This window comes from Mastigoproctus giganteus, chromosome 6 (assembly GCF_048544385.1).
Source record: "Mastigoproctus giganteus isolate SK-2022 chromosome 6, ASM4854438v1, whole genome shotgun sequence".
Classification (NCBI taxonomy): domain Eukaryota; kingdom Metazoa; phylum Arthropoda; class Arachnida; order Uropygi; family Thelyphonidae; genus Mastigoproctus; species Mastigoproctus giganteus.
The window spans coordinates 152,532,106-152,545,673 of NC_143580.1; the positions used below are offsets into that span (position 1 = coordinate 152,532,106).

General features: G+C 39.5%; 1 protein-coding gene across 5 annotated transcripts in view; it reads left to right on the plus strand.

Moving 5' to 3' along the window:
• The window catches only part of LOC150084661 (regulator of G protein signaling 7-like), a 759,190-nt gene that overhangs the window by 297,100 nt on the left and 448,522 nt on the right, over positions 1 to 13,568 (plus strand). For all 5 annotated transcript variants that reach the window (XR_016547071.1, XM_090375401.1, XM_090375402.1 and 2 more), the window contains exon 5: positions 12,898 to 12,949. Coding sequence is in view for 4 of the 5 variants with exons in the window: in XM_090375401.1 (XP_090231527.1) it covers positions 12,898 to 12,949 (52 nt within the window). In the remaining variant the exon portion in view is untranslated. The remainder of the gene's footprint in view (positions 1 to 12,897; positions 12,950 to 13,568) is intronic.

Below are 13,568 nucleotides of genomic sequence, written 5' to 3' on the forward strand. Positions count from 1 at the left end.
GAAAAAAATTCTACCTCTTGAGCCTTGCACAATCTTTCCAGGGCCAAATTGATTGACAAGGCTCTCATCATATACTCCCCCCTATCGTGTCTGGGCAGAATTGCAGACACTTTCAAATTCAACCCTAATTCACAGCTTTTTTTCAACAGTGACCTGTACTTGTTAAGTAATTCTACCGGTCTCCTACTCTTGATATCATTAGTGCCAACATGTACGACTATATCACCTTTTGTGCCCTTAAATTATATAATACTGCTTATTCTGTATTGGATGGGAACCAGGAGGATACGGTGACCTGGGCTCAGTTGGTCCATCAGGTCTTGTCAGAATTGTTTGTAAAAGAAAATAAGGAGATAAACACTGACTTGCAGAGATCCATTGAGGTAGAGAATCAGGAATATATCTCTAATGAGAGAGAGTCCTCGTTTACTCGAACTGAATTAGATGCTGCTGTTAATAGGTAAGGGATGGGAGGGCGCCAAGGATCGACTTTACTGAGACACATGTTGTAAAACATTTTTATTCTGTGTTCCCCGATATAATGGTTAGATCTTTACAATACATGTCTACTAAGTGTTTTTCCAAAATTGTGGAAAACCACGGTCCTAAGAACCTGGAGAAGTTCTTAAGTGAGCCAACGTCATATTGTCCAATTACTTTGCTTCCAAACTGGGGGAAAAGTTTTGAGAGGCTGATAATTTCCAGGTATCAGTTTAAATATGAAAATTTACATCTTTCTTCAATTAAACAATATGGTTTTAAGATGGGCCTCTCGACCGAAAATGCGATTCATAAACTTTTTATGATTATACAGGGAGAATCAAAGCGTATATCCTTGGCTTATTTGGGGGCTTTAGGGGTGAATTTGATGCACTGTGGTGGGGTAGCATCCTCTGCAGGGTGAGAACTGCCCTCTGTCCCGGGGACTTGTATAACATCTTGCAGGATTACTTTTCGGACCATAGCATAATTGTTCGGTCCTCTTTTGAGGAGGAGATTTTTCAGGTCGAGCAGGAATGCCCGCAGGGGTTGATCCTTGGTCCCTTCATGTGGAATATGGTTTTAGATGAATTTTTAGAGCGTGACATGGGGGACTCACAGGTAAAACTAAATCATCACCTATGCTGATGATTTAGTTTTGCTGTTTCTCGATAACTCCAGGAGAGATAACGCGGTAATCTTGGTGACTCCATGTCAGGTCTGATAGGGCCAGTATCCTGTTACAGGATCTGTTGGATTGGAGTACCTTGCACAAGCTTAATATTTCTAAAGACAAAACTGTTACTATGTTTCTGAAGGGAAGGCTAAGCAGGACGAGGCCTTCCATTGTTCATAGCAGAGGTGTCTCTTTGAGGAATATGTGTGTACCATCCCCAAGGTACCTTGGTGTTTGTCTGGAAGAGCGCTTGTTTTTTTATGAAACATGTTATATATCTAAAACAAAAAATTAAACTCCTTTATGCCAAACTCCACAGTGTAATAAGGGTGAAATGGGGAATCAAAGGATGATCATTAAATTATATGATGTGTATTTGTCCCCATTATCACACATGCTGCTGGAGCTTGGTATCATAACATGATTAATGTTGTAATTAGAAAGCATTTAATGTCTGCTCAAAGGTTCGCTCTTCTAGGTATCACCAGAGCCTGCCATACTATTTCTACTGACTCTCTGAATACAATATCTGGGAAGATGCCTGTGGATTTATTGGTAATCTGTGCAGGCTTGAGGTACTGTCTTAGAAGAGGCATCTCCATGGAGATTTTAGGTATTTGGTCATGCCCGGGGGATGGGGCAGTGTATCAAATTTGGTGGATTCAGTTGAGAAAGGCAAATGTATAGTGATGATAAAACAGAAAGATATCAATATAAAATGGATCAAGATGATGAAGTTAAAATGCAGTTCAGCACACACAGTTATAGAGGGAAAGAGGATGTCTGTTGTGAGACTAGAGGAAAGCACTAAAACCATAGACGATATGAAGAGGTCACTGGGAAGGTAAAAAAAAAAACTACACAAATGGACATGGCTGATGATTCTAAGAACAAGACCTCAACAAGAAAGAGGTTTGAAATACAGCACAACCTGATACTTTGGATCCTTCCCTCAGAACCAGGTGCTATACTGGCTGTTAGGAAATCCAGCAACCGTGGCCCAGTCTGCAATAACGGGAGAGGTTATAATATACTACATCCACATCAATCCAACAGCTGAATGTCTGCTCAAAGGTTCTGCTGAATGTCTGCTGAATGTTCTGCTCAACTAGTATGAAAACTTATCCAAAATTTGTGAGACAGAAATCACCGATTTCAAATCTAACTCAGAAAATAAGCTCAGATTTGAGAGTTATCAGAACCAGGCAACCGTGTGCACCATGTTATATCAGAATGTGTGTAGTCTAATGAACAAGTTTGACACCAAATTATGCTCCCAAGGTATATTGATCACCTCAGCATCATTAAAACCTGGCTTGATGATGATTAGGCAGCCGCTCCTACCAGTTTTGGCATCTTATTCACATCTTGTATTGAACAAAGTTAGCGACACTGCAATATTTTACAAGATGTCAGCATTCAAGCTAATGTATACTAAATCTGCCGACTCACCCAATTATGAAGAAACTTTCATCATGTTGAAGCACAATATTCCTGAAGTTAAATGTATGTGGGTGATTTATATCACCCCACACCCAAATATTCTCTTAACAAACCATCGTAGAAGTCTCCAACTGGATGATTAATCAGTTGCATCCCATAGCTTCTCACTTGATCTGCAGTAGTGACTTTAACTTCCTGAACATCTGTCTCACCTGAAAAAGAATCTTCTTGCACACCTTAGCTGTGTTAACCTAAAACTAATTAATGAAGTATCAACAAGCAGAAATAACCCCTTAGATCTTGTCCTTACCTCAATCTCCAGCACTTTCTTCACCACAGAAACTTCATTTCACTTGAATCACATGTCAATAAAAGTGCTTGTATACCTACCAACCCCCAAGCCAGGAACCAGAGAAGCAGTGAAAAAGGTTGGCATCACTAATCCCTACTTGCTTGATGTGGATAAAGGCATGAGAGTTACCTCACTCACCCCTTTGGAGGTGTTAGAGACTTGTGACCCAAAATTGGCTGTGAATATTCTCACAAACCGGATAAACATGGTTGCCAAATATGCTGCTTCTAAAAGGATCACAATCATTCTATACACTACATTCTAGTATAACCCAGAACTTAAAAGGCATTTCCAGTTGAAGCAGCAGCTCCACCAAGCATGGAAATGAATACAAAATGTAAGTGATCACATTACTTATTTAAGAGCTTAGGCTCGCTCATTTCAAAGCCTGAAATCTCAGGCAATCAAAATGTGTGTTAATAGAAATCTGGCTAAAGGGAGAAAGGGAATCTGGACTTTCTTTGGCAGCTTGACCCAGAATTGTGTCTTGATTTCATCACCAGGTCTGTAACTCTGCTCCAAATACTGATCTGGTTCTTCTTGCAGAGCCTCAGCATGACATGTTGAATGCCATAATTATCACGAAAGAGCAACTGATGATGGAGTTCCCCAATTCATGCTAAAATGCCTCAATCCATACGTTATACAGCCACTTTTAACACTTTTTAATCAGCTTCTCTCAAATCGAATTTTCTCACAGCAGTGGAACAACTACCTTGTTAGATCTACAGCCGAAGTGCAGTCCCCATTGCAACTTAAACATCCCATCTCCAACTCTTTTAGCCTGTTGAAGCTTCTGGAGGAAGTTCTACTCCCTATTCTCATTAAGCAGATACTGCCCAAATCCGGTACTCCATTCCACACAGATCAACAATTACCAACTTGCTGGCCACTACAAATGCCATCTTGTCAGCATTTGAGGAAAACCAAGTACTGTCTATGACTTTGATCAAATAAACTAAATTCTCACCCTCTTAAAATGCCACTGTCAGATCAGATGAGATGTGCTCTACTTCCTCTCTTCTCTTCTGCAAGAGTAGCTAAGCTTCATACAGAGCATCGCAACTTTGCAAAATCCATCACTACTGGAGTCTCGCATGGAGGAGTCTTCTCTGGCCTTCTATTTTTAGCTGTTATCTCTCCACTGATTGCGCTTAACCCATACCTGAAATCCAAGTTCTACCAAATAAGAAGGAAAGCAAAAAAAGATGCCTGGATTAGCTTTTCTTCAAGTATAAATAAGTACACGGACACTAGACTGATCTGGAGGAAAATACAAACAAATATGTGCATTCCCCAGCTTCAATACTAAACTGGGAAGGAGTTATCCTCCCCGGGGAGAAATAGCAAATGCCTTAGCCAAATCATTTGTCAGTATATCGGCAGTATTCACCTGCAACCCAATCTTTCAGCAAATTAAAGAGTCTGTAGAACAGCATAAGATCAATATTTCTCTGATAGTTTCACACACCCATACAACCAGCCATTCACATTAACATGACTTTTAGGGTCTCTCAAAACATCCAGTAGTGCTGCCTGTCGAGATGAGATCTACTATGTAATGTTAAAACAACTAAACAATAGAGCAAAAGGAACACTGTTAAAATATTACAATCAAATATTTTTTGAAAATACTTAACCAAACTCTTGCCATCACTCAATTGTCTTAGTCTTCTCAAAGCCAGGAAAGGATCGTACCTTTCACATAACTACAGGCCAATTTCTCTGACTAGTTGTTCAGCAAAGTCCTGAAAAAAATGGTTCACAGATGGCTAATGTGATTCCTGGAAACTAAAAACTTGCTAAACAGTAACCAGTATGGGTTTCAAAAGAATCAGTCCATGTTAGATGTGATGATAAAAGCAGAAGCAACATCTGCAATGCCTTCATAAGAAGACAATATCCAGTCAGTCATGATTAATCTCGATATCAAGAAAGGCTTTGATACCACCTGGTGATATGGTGTTCTTCAAGACCTTCATTCTTTTGGCTTGAGAGGTTAGTTACCCTAATTTGTACAAAACTTCCTAGACCACAGAATGTTTCAGGTTAGATACATGAACAATTTATCCAAACCATTTGAACAAGAGGAGGGTGTACTGCAAGGTTCCATTCTCAGTGCAACATTATTTGTAGTAAGAATTTACAAACATGATATGGGATGTACCAAATATGGTAGAACCAAATATGGTAGATAATGAGGTTGCTGGCAACCTCATTATCTCTTGTCAATCCCAAACTCTGAACACTATCGAAAGACAACTTCAAATTTCCTTAGCTAAAATAGAATCATGGGCGCTATGGAATGGTTATTCTCTAGCAGAAAAGATATCCACTGCAGTTTATTTCTGTAGAAAACACAAACTACATCTAGATCCATAAAAATATTTAAAAACCAGCCTGATTCCTGTTACTAACAATTTCTGTCTATTGGGATTATATTTAGATAATAAACGTAATTTTGCTACTCATACAGTTTATCTTTGGATGACTTGCCTTAAAAAAAACTGAACATCCTAAGCACCATCTCTACTCTGTCCTGGGGTACTGATAGAAGTTCTCTCCTTATAGAACCTTAATAAGGTCACGCTTGGATTATGGATCACCTGTCTACGACACCGCTAGGAAAGGTTCTCTATTATGGCTGAACACCATCCAGCATAGTGCCCTTAAGATAGCTGTGGGAGCCTTCAGAACATCTCTGGTCCATTGAGGCAAATGAAACCCCTCTATATTTCTTCCACCTTCTCAGGAAAAGATCCTTATTGTGTAACTATGCAGCAAAGATTAAAAGTATTACATCCCATCCTAGCTTTCAGTAACTGTTTAATCTTCAATATACCATGCTGTACCACAATAAACCTAATGCAAACCACTCTGCAGAGCTTCAATTGCAAGAGTTCATGCCCAGTTGGGACATTAAACTTCCAGATATCTTCCGAGACATTGCTACTCCCAAACTTCCCTAGACTCAATTCTCACCTCATTGTGACAATTTATAAGATGGGGAAAATCCTCCCTAGCAAACAGCAACTTTCAACAGTTACATAAAGCATATTCCTTGGAAAACTCAGTGAAAGTACTGATGGCTCCAAAAAAATCAGCTGTAGGCGCTGCAGCAGTTTCTTCCACCTTCTCAGTAGCTGTCTCTTCCTACTGAATGCAGAATTGGTCGCAATAAAACTAGCCCTAGATAACATAAACAACCACCATATTGAGAAATCTCTGATATATACAGACTCCTTAAGTGAAATCACTCTCATCCAATCTACTTTTTCTCCTTCTCATCCCATTTTTAAAGAGATCCAATCTAAATTATGTCACTATCAAACAGCGAACCAGAAGGTTACCTTCTGCTGGATCCCCTGCCATGTCAGATGCTGCTGCTAAACATCCCGACATTGGATCATTTCTGTCACAGGAAAATGACAGTCTGATTTGACTGATTACAGATCCATTATTAAAACAACATGTAGGAAACAATGGTCTCAACTCTGGCAAACTCAAATCAATAATAAACTGCTGCAGATAAAAAAAATAGCCACAGCTGTGGGCATCTAATTTCAGGAGAAGCAGGCAAGAAGAAGTCATTCTGACAAGACTTCACATCGATCATTCCCATCCAATTCATCTGTATTTGCTTATGGGAGAGAACCCTCCTCAGTGTTTCCTTTGCCAGAAAATAATAAAGTATATTCTCATTGAATGTCCCCAAATCAAGTATCCAAAAATCCAGCTTTAGCGCCCTACCCAACTTGCACAAACCCTTAACTTTATCACATATTTTTGGCAATGATGCAAATTTTGAAGAACTGTTTAACTATTTGGAATGCATGAATTTGTATAATTGTCTCTGATCGTAATTACATAGAATTAGTCATAAGTAAATCATGAAGAGGGCCATTATGGCTGAAAAAGCCCTTGTGCCAAAGCTCCCAAATACAACACCAACTAATTATATAAAAATATTCCCCTCATTTACCTGCATCAAGATCTGGACCTGACACAAATGGAAATCAACAATACACTCTCCACAGTTGCATCTTACCTTTGCCAGTTTGGAATAAAAATCAATCTGCAAAGTCCAAATTCATGATATATTTACCAAAGAAAAATCCATTCATCCATCCCAATGTATCTGGTCATAGATATCTGAGGGTTGTGCTTGACTTCAAACTCTGCTTTAATGCCCACTTAGAGATGCTACCCACACATACTTCAAGGCGGATAGAAAGCAAAGAAACAACTCCTATATGTCACTGATAAAATGACAACCATGAGGTATATTAGAACAGTCATCTTTCCACCTTTGTTCCTGCAGCAGAAACCTTGGCTCCAATTGAACCGCTCTTCACTGCAGAATTCTGGCTCTTGAAGAGGGCCAACAAAAAACACAATCTTCCAGCTCAGATCTGCACCACCGACCTAATCAACATATGGCAGAGGATCCCTCCTGCTGCTCTAAGGACCAGTCCAGAGTTCTGCCTGCATTCAAACAGGCTCCATCTTTGAGACACATTTCTGCCTCATTAGATAATAATAGTATTTTCCATATATTGCAAAGAAGCCACAAGTTTTTGCTGCACTGACAAAATAAAAAACTACAACAACACCAAGTAGATAAGAAAATACAAATTATATGCTTTCCTCCTCAAACATCATACAGGTAACCTCAAACAGATGTTTAAAGAGGCACAGAATCTTGATAATGACCTGAACAAATTTACTGTTGATCAGAGGCATGGAAAAGAAATTCTCAGTTATGGCTCTCATCTTTCATAATTCAACTGTTCCTTCAAGTACAGCCAGTCGACATGGGTGGACAGAGCAGCGTCGAGTCAGTTTGGTGTGTCGTAAGCACTGGGAAAGAAAAATTGAGAGTAGGAACGTGTTATAGGCCTAATGACTCTGATGAGTATAATAAACGACTATACAGAGAAATAGAGTGGGCCAGTAAATCAGATTGTCTTATAATGGAGGATTTTAATTTCCTAGATATTAACTGGAATTCGTAGGTTGGTCAGTCACAGACTAAAAAGCCTTTTGTGGATATATTGGATGATTGTTTTCTATAGCAGCATGTTCGGGAGGCAACTAGAGGGAGTTTTCAATAATTATTAATAATATTGAAGGAATATCAGTCTTAATGCCCAAGTTTGTAGATGATACAAAGGTCAGCAGCAGGGTTAATGACAGTAATCATGTTAAACTGCTGCAACACAATCTAGAAAAATTATGATTCTTGATCTGATTATCAGTAGTGATACTTCATGCATTAAGAATCTGCAGATAAAGGAACCACTAGAGAGCAGTGAACACAGTGTGCTGAAGTGGGATTTACTCAAAGAGGTAACTACCATCATGGGTAAAGGGAAGGGTTTTTGCTTTCGTAAAGGTGACTACGGTGGTCTGAGACAGTTTTTAAATTCTATACGGTGGGGCTAACTGATGATGTTACCAACAGAAAATTTAAAATGGGAAGCATTCAAAGAATTAATCTTGGAAGCTACTAGGCTTTTCATACCAACTTAGAAATATTATTTAAGGTTTAGGCCTAAATGGATGTCACATGAACTAATGAGACATGTGGCAGAGAAGAAAAATGCACGGGATACATATAAATTAATGGGTGACATGGAAGCCTATGCTGTTCTGTAACCAGGTCACAAACGAGATTAGGCAGGCAAAGGCAGATTATGAGAAATCTTTGGCAAATGATGCAAAGAAAAACAGCAAAGAGTTCTTTATGTGAACTCTAGAAGGAAGGGTTTGAATCAAATTGGTCCACTTGATATCGATAGTTCAACTGTTGATGATTCTGCTCAGGTAGCTAAAAAACTAAATGAGTATTTTGCATCTAAATTCACACAAGGAGTTATTCAGGGAGGTGAATGCCAGAAGTATATTAAACTCTGGCAGTGAGCTAGATGATTTTGTAACAACTGAGAGCAAAGTGGAGGAGAAATTATTGAAGGTAAACATAAGAAAGGCACCTGGGGTGGATGAGATCTATCCAGTTATATTAAAGGAGGCAGAAAAGGAAGTAAGAAAACTCTTAGTCATAATTATGAGAGTTTTCTTGGACTCGGGGAAGGTACCCAGACTGGAGATGTGCAAATGTTACCCCAATTCACAAAGGAGGATCAAAGGGCGACACAAGTAATTACAGACCTGTTAGTTTAACTTCTGTTCCAGGGAAATCAATGGAGGCAGTGGTTAAAGCACTGCAGGATCATCTAGACAAGACTTCAGTTATAGCTCGGACACAGCAAGGGTTTGTTAAGGGGAAGTCTTGTCTAACCAATTTGATTGAATACTATGATGTGGTCACAAAGGAATTGGATGCAGGGAATAACTTTGATATTATATATTTGGATCTTAGAAAATCTTTTGATACTGTTGCACATGGAAGACTGCTGCACAAATGTGAGCAGCGTGGCATTGGAGGCAAATTGCTGCCATGGATAAAGCGATGGTTGAGTGGGAGAAGACAGAGAGTGGTAATCAATGGACACTGCTCTTCGTGGACTAATGTTATTAGTGGAGTCCCCAAGGTTCAGTGTTTGGTCCATTGCTGATCTCTGTATTTAGTAATGATATTAAACCCAGGGGCTCACATTTGGTGAGTATGGGCTTGGCACACCTAGAGTCCTGAGCTGGATATCATCATTCTTCTCTTGCTTACTGATTCCCTTCTACTTTTGACTCTCTCTCTCCACCCCTCTTTCTCTCTCAGGATAACTCTGGAATTTTTTTTTTTTTTTGGTTGGTGCAGCATAAGCCTCAGGCTTCCCTGTGCCATATAGCTAATAATAATAATAAGTCGACGATTGTACCTGGCCTCAGAAACAATCCAACACATCACTGTGCAGGATGCAAAATGATAATGCAGACTGAGTACACTCATAGACATGACCAGGTAGCCAGGATAATACATCAGAAGCTGCAAGGAAATATCAGTTGATCGAAGAAAGTGTACCGTACTACAAGTACGAACCCTAAGCAGTACTAGAGACCCCAATTCACAAGCTGTACTGGGACCGTGCCATAATAACAGATAGGACAATCCCACACAACAGAGCGGACATAATCCTTGTGGACATAAAGGAAAAGGCTACCTATCTGATTGACATAGCGGTACCCAACACTGGCAACCTGCAGAAAACGCATGGGGAAAAAATCAGGAAGTACACGAACCTAAGACAGAAGATCAAAGAGATGTGGCATATGCAACAAGTAACGACCATCCTGATCATCGTGTCAACCACCAGTATGGTGGTTGACAGGATGGTGCCAAAGACCGTACATAGCAGCCTAGCAGCAATAGGTCTCTCAGCGAACACCTACAAGAAACTCCAGAAAGTCACAATCCTGAACACCTGTAGGATTGTCAGAGTTCCTCGACCAACAGTAACACCAGACATAACAACAACCACCCTGTGTACTTGGTAGCAATACCCGTCACGAGGTGGAACCCCCAATCAGGGAGAAATAATATAAGAGTAATAATAATAATAATTATTATTATTATTATCATCATCATCATGTGAAAGACAAGGACAGTGATGACCAAGAGTCAGCAGTGGAGAGAATAACAATACCTCAGAAAGAGGGAGGAAGGGGCCTGATAGACCTGATAAAACAACAGAAAACAGCGATAGTTAACCTGAAGGATTACTTCGAGAACAACACAGTACCACTCCACCAGGCCATAAGGAAGATAGATGAGCAAGTGATATACCCCACTCAACCTAAGCGAGGAAACCCTTCCCGCCCAGACGGTACAAGAATCGAAGTTAGAAAGATGGGCAAAGAAGACACTCCGTGGCAGACACTGCAATGACCTCCATCAAGATCACATCGATAACATTGCTTCAAATGCATGGCTCACAAGCAGGACGCTCTTCCCTGAGACAGAAGGATTCATGCTGGCCATCCAAGACCCAGGTAATCAACACCAGAAACTATAGAAAATACATCGCAAAGGAGCCCAGAATGTCAGATGACACATGTTAACAATGCCACCTGGCCTCAGAAACAATCCAACACATCACTGCAGGGTGCAAGGTGGTCACCCAGACTGAGTACACTCATAGACATGACCAGATAGCCAGGATAATACATCAGAAGCTAGCGAGGAAATACCAGTTGACCAAAGAAAGTGTACCATACTACAAGTACAAACCCAGGCAGTACTAGAGACCCAAACCCACAAGCTGTAATGGGGACTGCGTCATAATAATGGATAAAACCATCCCGTGCAACAGACCGGACAAGATGGAAAAGGCTACCTACCTGATTGACATAGCGGTGCCGAACACTAGCAATATCCAGAAAATCCATGAGGAAAAAATTAGGAAGTACACGAACCTGAGACATGAGATCAAGGAGATGTGGCATCAACCAACAGTATGGTACCAAAGACTCCATAGTGGCCTAGCAGCAATAGGTCTCCCAGAGAACCCCTACAAAGAACTCCAGAAAGTCACAATCCTGAACACCTGTAGGATAGTCAGAGATTTCCTCAACCGACAGTAACACCAGACATTACAACCACCCTGTGTACTTGGTAGCAGTACCCATCATGGAGTGGAATGCCCCAATCAGGGAGAAATAATATAAGAGCAATAACAACAATAATAATGATGATGGTATATCAGGCTTAATGTTTAAGTTTTCAGACAATATGAAGGTTGGCAGGGTTGTTAATGACACTGATGACAGTACACTACTGCAACAGAATCTAGAAAAGTTGCGTAGATGGGCTGAGAGGTGGAAGCTGAACTTTAACATTGATAAATGTAAAGTACATATGGGAAGCGGTAACCCTAGAGTAACATATCAACTGTGTGTTATTACACTGACAGTGGTAGAGAATGAAAAGGACCTGGGATAATTGTGCAGTCAGATATGAAGTTTTCTGAGCAGTGCAGATGGTCTGCAAGAGTACCTCATGGTGTTTTGTCAGTGATATACAGGAATTTTTCTACAGGGATAAGAAGGTGATTATCCCCTTGTATAAGGCAATGGTGAGGCCACAACTTGAGTACTGTATACAGGTCTGGAGGCCTCATTTTAAGAAGGATGTAGAACTGCTGGAACGAGTACAGAAAAGGGCTACAAGATTAGTGAATGGAACAAAAGGTTGCGCTTATGAAGAAAGGCTTAAATTTTACAAATTACAGTGTCTGGAGACTAGGCACCTGCTAGGTGATCTGATTGAGGTGTATTAGGCCTTGAATGGTTTGACCATGCTCAATGCTGATGGGATACTTCCTCTTGCTCAGAATAATCACCTGAGAGGGCACAAATTCAAATTGAGGAAAGACAGTTACAGGATAGATGTGCAGAAGTTTGCCTTTAGCCAGCGGGTGGTTGATTACAGGAAAAAACTTCCATCTGTCATTGAAGAAGTTGATAGCTTAAACAGATTCAAGGCAGAACTAGACAAACATTTGGAGCGAGTGGATGGGAGAAATGAGAAGGTTTTTCTTTCTTTTTTTTTTTTTTTTTTCTGGCCGATGCTGCATAAGCTTGCTTTCTTGCATCATATACCTTTACTAATGCTACTGCTAAAAAGTCTGCTTCTTTTGTCTGTTTGAGAATGAGCCCTCTATGTTGATGTTAAGCCAGCTCAATTAGCTGTTACCTCTGTGAGAGTTTTTTTCCCTTATTTGTTGTTAATGATTTTCATTTTAAATACTTAAAGCATTATATTAATTTTATCTCTCTCTCTCTCTCTCTCTCTCTCTCTCTCTCTCTCTCTCTCTCTCTCATAAAGCCACACTACTCATAGAGGACAAATGTATCTACTACTTGTATTTAAATAAATTGTGTTTGAAAAAAAAGTCACAAATGAAAAGCAAAATAATTTGATTATTATACTGGCCATTAAATGTTCATTTTAAGTATAATTTTTAATTCATATATTTTCTTTTCTAAACAGACTCCATATTTTTGGCCTTCCAACTGCTGGGAACCTGAAAACACTGATTATGGTATGTTTTGTTGTTTGTTGACTTTCCTTTTTTATATAGGTATTCTGTTAAGCTTTTATTATTATTATGTAATCTTGGCATAAACTGTCCTGTGAAATATTCTGTATATTATAATGGCATTAAGCCCTTGAAAATGCTGTTGAATGGGCCTCACTATTTTAATCCTCCCATCAGCGGTATCATGTGGATAGAGAATTAGAATTTCATGATGAGATTATGGCTCTTATAGTGGTACATGTGATATTCTTGCTGACATGGTCCAAACAGGAAATTGGTGAGAATCTGCAAGAATATCACATTTCTTACTCTCCTGATCCCATTGAAGTGCTTTTATAGTTTGTTCTTGTGGCTGTAGATTGTTATTATATTGTAAACAATTATATTTGTAATTCTATAAAGAATAAGCAGAGTTTGTGTTTTTGAGTGTATTGAATGTATTGTGCAGCGTAATTTTTTTTTATACAAAGCGTGATCATTTAATTTGTAGACTGGTGCAATATCTTTTCTTAATTGTCATCATCTGAATCTTCTGTAGATTTCTCCTTCTCAAAATACTCTCCCTTGAACTATACACACTTTTGCCGCCATCGTACCCATGCATTATATACTTCTTGAAAGC